This window comes from Blennius ocellaris (assembly GCF_963422515.1).
Source record: "Blennius ocellaris genome assembly, chromosome: 3".
Classification (NCBI taxonomy): Eukaryota; Metazoa; Chordata; class Actinopteri; order Blenniiformes; family Blenniidae; genus Blennius; species Blennius ocellaris.
In genome coordinates, this window is record NC_137652.1 from 23,240,115 (window position 1) to 23,249,051 (window position 8,937).

At 40.6% G+C, this 8,937-nt stretch overlaps 1 protein-coding gene across 1 annotated transcript; it reads left to right on the forward strand.

Annotated features, from left to right (window-relative positions):
- Positions 1-4,307: 4,307 nt before the first annotated feature.
- LOC308144861 (N-acetylaspartate synthetase-like) lies at positions 4,308-5,794 on the forward strand (the record flags this gene model as incomplete). Its single annotated transcript, XM_080516109.1, has 3 exons — positions 4,308-4,524; positions 4,611-4,775; positions 5,394-5,794. 3 exons carry the CDS (start codon positions 4,308-4,310, stop codon positions 5,792-5,794), a joined length of 783 nt encoding a protein of 260 aa, XP_080372235.1.
- Between the last annotated feature and the right edge of the window lie 3,143 nt (positions 5,795-8,937).

The window sequence follows — 8,937 nt, forward strand, 5'->3', positions numbered from 1 at the left end:
TCAAAATGTTTGTGTCCCTGTCGATTTCTCCAAGTTGCACCACGTTAACCAACCTGCACATGCAGTATGAGGCTTACCTGATAACTTCAGCGGATCCTAACAAGGTGCAACAAGTATGCAAGCATTATTCAATTCAATTCAATTCAATACACTTTGTTTTCCTGAGGGCGCCACACAGTGCTGCTGCTCTTCTGCCTGTTCGCCACAAGGCGAACAGGCCAGCAATTTAAAAAGTAAAATGTAGATCTTAACACAGTTTTTGTTATTTCTTTTCCCTTCCACGGGCGACCGTGGCTCAGGTGGTAGAGTGGTCGTCTTCGGAGTGAGAGGTCGGAGGTTCAATCCCAGTCTACACCGGTCTATGTGTCGAAGAGTCCTTGGGCAAAACACTGAACCCTAAATTGCTCCCAGTGGTCGACTAGCACCTTGCATGGCAGCTCTGTCCCATTGGTGTGTGAATGTGAATGTGAGTGTGAATGGGTGAGTGAGCTGATATGTAAAGCGCTTTGGGACTACCTCAGTGTGGTTAGAAGGCGCTATATAAATCTAGACCATTTACCATTTCTTCTCTTCTTTGAAGCTTGTAGTATTTATTATTCATTAAAAAATTACATTATTGTGTCACACTGCTGTGCAGGTCATACATGTTTAAAGAGGCAGGTGCATTTATGTAAGTATTCATCCCTCGACTGAGCATGTAGAGCGTAGAGTTCTGAGCAATAGAACAACTATTTAATATGGCTGTTGTGCACATGCACAATAACAGCATTTCTCATGAGATGACGACAGAGTCGGAGCATTTTCTGATCATTCCACCTTGGGAGCTGTTCTCCAAAAGTTGCATTTTCAGTCTCTCAATACCCAAATCATGAAAGTTTAGCATTTTCAATTGAAAACCTTGTGGTGTAAACGTGGCCTCAGGCTCATCACCTTGACTGATAATCCACGAAGACTGAAGCCACATTTCCTGCTTATCGTTCTTTATCTGGATGTGGTCAGTTGGAATAACAGGCCATCTTCCAATCTTGAGACTGGTGGTTTGACCATCCATCTCCCTCTGACCATCTGCTGAATGGGCTCTTGGGTAAGATACTTAACCTCAACACTTCCCTGATGGTGTAAAGTGAGGACAGTCTGCTGAAAAAGTTAAATACAAGTGATAGTCAATGTACCATGTAGGCTAAGAGCTAAGCTAAGCTAAAAGATGGTCTGCATTGGTCTGGATGGGTTTGCTTGTTGGCAGAGTAACAGACATGATTTTTACTTGACTTGGAAGACGCTGTATCGGTCAAAAACTAATCTATTACATTTTGAATCAGAACCAAAAAAGCCTCTTCACTGCAGTTAATACCGCGAGGCAAAACATTTGGCCTCCAAAATGTCATTCAACAGAGAAGCGAAAGGCCAATAATTTACCAACTTCATTTTCAACTCGACATGCTACGCAGAGGATGATGGAGCCTTGTCTGTATTCTCAGCCAGGAGTTTTAACTCTTTAACTCTTTGATCCTGCTTCAGAAAAGTAATCACACACAGGTAATTATTGCAGATTTCATAACCTCATTGGAGATTTGCACTCTGCAGGGATCTGCTCTCCTTCAATTATGTTTTGATAATAAAGAACAATAGTTCAACTAATGGTTGCACAGCTTTGCTGAGGATAGCGCTTGATTAAAAAAGAACTGGAATAATTGTGATAATGAGGATTTTAAACTATATCATAGGCAAAATGAGTGTTTGTGAGTGGGAGGAAAGAAGTGCTCATAGTGCGTATTACAGAAGATGAGAGATGAAGATAGTGTGAGTGTGGGTGTCTTTATGGTTTTGGATTAATGAGCTGAGGTTTTTGCCGTACTACTGCTTTGACATTACTGACAAATCTTGAATTTGGACTCGTTAACATATGATAATCACGCTGTGTTTGTGTTTCACCGTGTGTAGAAAAAAGTTTGTCAAAATGCCCTGAAGGTTTTTCTTCAGCCAACGAAGCTGTTACTCATTTATATGTCCCCTGAAAAAAAAACAACCAAAAAACACCTTGTTATGTCTTTATTGTTACTTGATCTTGTTTAAGAGGCTAACCTAATACTCCCCATTACTCACATCACTCAGACAGTCTCAGGTAATGAACCCTGGAAACTATTGTGCTCCATGTTCGATCATTCCTCCAAATTTTTTTTTTTGCCTCCTCACCGCCCCCCCCCCCCGCCCTAATTTGCCAAGATTTGCATCAGTATCATTTTTATTTGCATCACAACCCAAAAGTGTCATCAGGGGTAAATATAGAACAGCAACCAATCCCAGCCTCATGTCACATTTGGCATACTTGGTAATGTCTGTGTACACTGGTTCTTTTAAATCCCTGCAGATCTTTTAGAGAGTTCGTGGACTCGAGGTGAGTCATCCTGTGCAAGTTTCCCCGCTTCCTCGCAGTCCCGCGCCTTCTGCTGTCATCGCCACAGTCTATATTTAATTCAGTGCAAATTATGATAAAAAGAATGTGTCTTATTCATTGTTTTCCTTTGCTAACAAAACAGTATCTTCTGTGGCTCAGCCTTAAGCTTTCAGCCAACATAGAAACAGTTGGTGTTTGTGCGTCCCCTGACTTAAACGCTTTCAGATGCTGCTGATGTCATTTGCCAACGAAAATCTTTCATGTGAATTCAGTGACTGAATTAAAGGTATACAGGAGGATTTTCCCGAATTTTAGGAAAGAACCGCCCTCTCCACCTTTTGAAAAAAATGCGCATGCGCAACACTGTACCTGCTCCCGAGACGGAACGCCTACTAAAACGCGTGCGAGAGACATGCACGAGCCCAGTTCTCCTCGTGCACGCTCTGTTTACAAGTCACAAGTCGGCATCGCTCACATAAGCTCACTTTACAAGAAGATTTGCACCAGAGGGGGTGAAACTGTGTAAAAATGTCCGAGAATAATGCGTCGGGTCGGCCACCGGCATGATGAGAACCGTGTGGAGTGAGCTGCGCGCAGGGACGAGCACGTACGACGGGCTTACGTCATACATCACCAGAATGATTGACAATTGGGAGGACCAGTTATTTTGATGATCCACCCGGAAGAAGAAAATCCTCTACTATACCTTTAAATAGTCAACATAAAGGTTGTGATGGGGTCAGCTTTGACGGGCTTTATTTTAATGCAAGTTTCAACTTTGCTGTGTGTTTTCATATATTTATTTTTTTAAGTGTTATGTTTTAATTGCATGTTTTAACCACGCAGTGGTTTTATTTGCCACTGCGCCCTGAAGACAACAGACACTCCAGTCCTACAGGAAGAGCTCCATCACACACACTAGACGAATGCCGCATCTAAAGTCATCTAAAGTCGGTAGCCAAGGAGGCATGGGAGAATCCCCTCTTCGCTGAGGTCTCTGGAGAAGGCCAGCAGCAGGTCTTTACTGGTTTGAAACTCCGTGTCCGCAAAGAACAGACATGGATTGTGAGTGATGAAGGTAGTTTATCCTCCACTGGACCATGGACACGCTGAATGACATCTGTTTGGTGGGAGCTTCAGGCACGTTCAATTAAGAATTGCTGGGCATGGTGAGAGAAACAACAGGAAACTGTAAATTGACTTTATTGCTGTACAATTTAATACAATCTTGAATTGCCTTTATTCAATTCGATTACAATTTTATTTGTATAGCGCCAAATACCGAGCAGTCGTCACTTTCACAGAAGGGAAGAAAAAAACTATTCTTCATGAGCAAGGAGAGGAGAAGGTGGAAAGAAAAAACACTTCTTTTGAACAGAAAGAAAGAGAGTCAAATCAAACTCAAAGGTGGAGACGTCCTGCTTTTCTGTGGAAAATGTAACTAATAAGCATAAAAAAAAGCATCCAGAAAAATCCAACCTTCTCAAATGTCTTTGCACACTTTTCGTGATATCTTGAGGAACTTAACACAGTGAGACAAATTAGTTGCATGGTGAAGCTGTGTGGTTTTCACATCTATGATGGTAGTAATGGTTTCAATATTTATGTAGCTAAGTCCAGTTTCTTTTGTGGTTTGAGATATTCACACACCCTTCAGCTTGGACTGGCTTTGGGTTCAGTGTATAGATAAGAGGGCGTAGCTTCCAAAGGAGTGCTGACATATGGTTATCTACTCTTTGTTGCATGCTTTTACAGCTCACTCCATTTCAAATATATTGACTTGCTGTGATGACCATGGGAACAAAAGCAGTGACATCCAACTTGTGGCACAGCTGATTCTGACAGCACAGGAACAGCCTCCCTCACCAGTGCTGCAGACGTAAATGAACAAGACTTTCTTTTGAGGTTCAGTATGGGAGCAAAAGCAATAAAACTGGGTAGCAAAAAACCTGACATTGGACTAAAAAGTCCAAATGGAGAGACTATAATAGTACGAGAATTTGAGCCGGCGGATGAACCGGAAGTTCTGCGTATTTTCCATGAAGGATTATTGGAAATGGTTCCTGACACTGCGTTCAGAGGACTGAGACAACACCCTGGAAGTCTCCTGCTGTATGCTGCGATCACAGGTAAACACCTGTAAAAATGTAAACATCTCTCTTCTTTTTCTGTGAATTACTTTCAGTAGCATCATTTCGCCTCTTTCGTCTGGCAGTTGTTGGCTTTGCTGTCACCATGTGCTGGTGGGTGATAGGACTCCTTCCTGCACTCGTGGTTTGTGTGCGCTACTTGTACAGCCGGCGTGTGATCCACGGTTACCTGACGGAGGCCATGAGCCGAGACATGGGCAACATCGAAGGATTTTACATGCAATCAACAGGTATAGACTTGAATTACATCACTAAAGCCTCTTTGGTTTGGTGGATGATGCAGACCATGTTAAATATCCCCGTGGTGTACAAAGAGAACACTGCCAGTAAAAACTCCATCCGTCCATCTTCTATCCCGCTTATCCTGTTCAGTGTCGCAGGGCATTGGAGCCAATCCCAGTGTACTGTGGGTGAGGGGAAGACACGCCCTGGACAGATTTCCAGTCCTTCACAGGGCAGACACATATAGACAGACAAACCACCACAGACACTCACACTCGCATCTAAGGGCAATTTAACGTCACCAATTGACCACACATGATGATGAAATAATGTCCATGTTTCCACATGGGTTTTTTTTTGTTTGACTTGTGTTGTTCCAGCTAGCTTTAAATTGATTTAGTTTATTTTTTTTATTATAATTTATTTTTTTTATCTTAATGTAGTTACATTTCTCAAACATAAGTTTCAAGGGTCAAAACCTCCAGGAAAACTACCAAAATGTCACCTGCATGTTCGTGAATAGAAGAAATGTTGCAGTGTTTTCAGAAAAGTCGCAGACGTGTGCTTAGCACTGCATAAAACTGATCTGGCCTGTTTTTTTAATTTTTATAAATATGCTCTCTCAGGTTCCTGCCTCTGGGTGGCAGTGCTGGACGGAAAGGTTGTGGGAGTCGTGGCAGCGTCCGGCCAGCTGGAGGAGTCGGGTCGTGCCGTCGAGTTGCGAAGGATGTGTGTTGATCGGCGCTATCGAAGGTGCGGCGTTGGCGTGGCGTTGGGGGAAAAGGTCCTGGAGTTTGCCACTGCTAGTGGTTACTCCTTCGTTAACCTCGGGACCACAGCGTACACACCGGCAGCGCACCAGCTCTACCAGCGTCTCGGCTTTCAATGTGTCGGCGTCACCAATGGTTACATCACACCGGGTTCAAGGCCGTCGCTACCGGAAAGACTTTTCTACAGAGTCCGCTACCATCGCTACAGCTTTAAAGTCAGTGATGAGTTCATTACATGGCAGGGAAACTTGTCTTAAATGCCAGACGGCATGTGTAATTGATCTATTATCACCATAAAACTAATAATTTGTTTTACAAACACAACATACTGCTAAATTTCTGAGACTGAAACATGCAGACTCAGTTGTAGATTATAACTGTTACATGAATCTTAGTAGAACTCAACAAGAATGCTACAAAGTGTTTTATTTTACTTTATACTTTAAGGCCGCATTTAAACGTTTACATGTTGGGTGTCTGTTTACACGACAACGGTGCCCGGAGTCATTGAAAACGCAACTTTTTGAAAACACTTTGACTTCTTCTTCAGATTTCTTTGACCCTGGCAACAAGTGATGGCTGAATTGTGATTGGTTAAATGTGTTGATATAAAAATACACGTCTAGAAGCAGCGCAAGCAAGGGAAAAGCTATGGACCATTTGGAACTATTTAACCATGTTGTTTCGGTGGAAATTGACATGGTTTTTAAAATATTGCCATGTGAACGTGACAATTCTGTCAAAAACGGTGTGCGTTCACTTTAAACACCATGTAAATGCGGTCTAACTATGCTTGAAATGTAAGAAATCAGTCTCTCAAGCTTAACTGGTGCTGCTGATTTTACATCACGTGTTCAGGTGTTAAGATACAATTGGTTTTATTAAATTTGGCTTGACTGAATAAGATAAAGCAAAATGTCATATGTACAAATACCCTGTGTATATATCTTTGTTAACACCAGCAAATATGAAAGAGATAATAAAGGCCTCAGCTGTATGTAAAACAGATCATCTTTGTATGTGTAGGCTTTCTTTATTTTCTATCATCGGTGTGATTTGTTGTTATTTAACCTTGGTTCTGTGCCATACCCTCAAACTCGCAATAAGCATCTAAACTGAAGATATTCTGCATGTTGCATCATATTATCAGTAACAATTTATGTTGAAAAAGATTAACTGAGCTTTACTCGTATCAACTGAATCTCAGTTGATTTTTGTATTGTAAGCCATGCAAGGCATCAGTGTGTGAATGAATCATTCATATCATCTTGTGAATGTAGTCCTCAATGGAGTGGTTGTGTCTTGGTGATATGGGTCAATCTTTGGCTGTTTCCTAACTGATGTTAAAGCACAGCTGCCTGGTGGAGATAATAAAAGGGTGGAGCGGATGGCTGCAGACCTTTCTCTGGGTTTCTTCCTCTTATTTCTCAGTTGATTGTTTGCTCACTGTGCTCATTGATGTTGTTTCACATGTAGATTGTATTGAACTTGTTTGTAATTCAACTATAAATGTACTGCATTCTTGCATTTATTTTTCGTCTATATTACATCTTACTTTCATTTGCCTGTGTTTATGTAATGCCCAGGAAGTAAAAACAAACTAGTGTACGATCTAAATCAGGAGAGTCAAACACATTTGAATTCAGAGGCCATGAAATAGTTTCAGTAAATAGCTGTCTGTCAGACATCTGCAGCTGTTTACATCTTCAGTGATGAACCAGATGCTGATTTCTTCAAGAATCTGCAGGGAAAAGACGTGAGAGCAAAAGTCTTCTGGATCAGCGGCACGCAGGGGAAGCACTTCATACTTAAAATGATGATGATGGGACCAAGCATCAAGGCAAGTAATGTGAGTCAGAAGAAAAAGACTGTTGAAGAGTTGCTAGAGGTGCTGCAGGAATCGATTGGCAAGATGCCTGAACAAAAGCTCTGTGAAGAGTCTGGCTGACAGAGCACACTCTGTGTGGAATCCTTGTTGATGAGGACAGTGAAGAATGTCAGAGTGCCAGAAAAAATGTGAATAAAATCACTAAATGTATTACTGATAGCTCAAAGTTCAAGGGGGAGCTACAACCTAGCCAGGAACCAATCTGGAAAGCACTTTCATGGCTGGAAACTGAGCACTGGAGGCTTTGTCAAACTGGTAATCAAAACCCTGAAGATTATCGGAAATCTTTGAAAATGAAAGAAACAGATGTCAAAAGGAAGCTACAAAGATTTGAAATGACAGCGACATGTTGAGTTTCCTTCATGGGATGGTCACCTCAGAGGCACAACGCTACTACTTCCTCAGATGGCTGGAAATAGAACTAGACGATTGCTCTGGGAGCTAACCTGAACCCAAACCCTAACCCAAAGCTGTGTTTACAATTATGTACAAATATATTTTACGTAAATATGTCTTAAAATTGTCTGGATTTATCAATCTGAACAAAAAAGTGTGCATACATATCCATGATAGTGATGTGAAAACACACACACACACACTCACACACACACACACACACACACACACACACACACACACACACACACACACACACACACACACACACACACACACACACACACACACACACACACACTAAGATTGGCCAATATCTGATCAATAAAAACTGCTTTATTGTAATTGTAATTGTCATATTTACCATTTTAGTGGCATAAATTGCAAAGTTGAGTGTATCCTTGTACATTGAGATGGTAATGTACTGTATCATTCTGTTGTCCAATGGATATAAAAAAATATATTAAAATTTACAGAATCAACAGTCTGTTTGCATTGGTTGAAATATATCAAAGTTGAATTCATATGGTATTCTTTTAAACCATAAAATGCTTAAATATATGATTTCATACAGATATTTTAACAACAAAGCATACATTTTAACTATCTGTATCAGAACACTACCACACAGATCACAGTTAACAGGTACATTCAAGTTCAAGTGACAATGTTGAATGTGGTATTATTGCTTATAACAGTTTTGTTATTTATATTTCTGCTACATATGCCTTCATAATCAAGACAGATAACTTAACACATAAATGAACAAAGCCAACTGATTTAAACAAACAAAAATTATATATTGAAGGTATTTTATACATTTAAAGTAAAGTTCTGTTTTGTAAATCCTTATATTAATAACAAAAATTTACATAAACGTACTTTATTCACCATCTAAAGAAACCAGAGCTTTGGTTAAACATTGCTCCCTCGATAGTCTTTCTTTTGAGGAAAAAAAAAATACATTTGTAAAACATAAATACATTAAAGGGATTGCTTTGTACTTGAGAGGTAAATGACAAACATTTAGATGCCTTTGTACATGAATGAAAGAACATTAACAGTGTGCAGTCTGGTCTTGGTTGAGTTTAGTGGAGTAGTTCGAGGGTTGCTGAG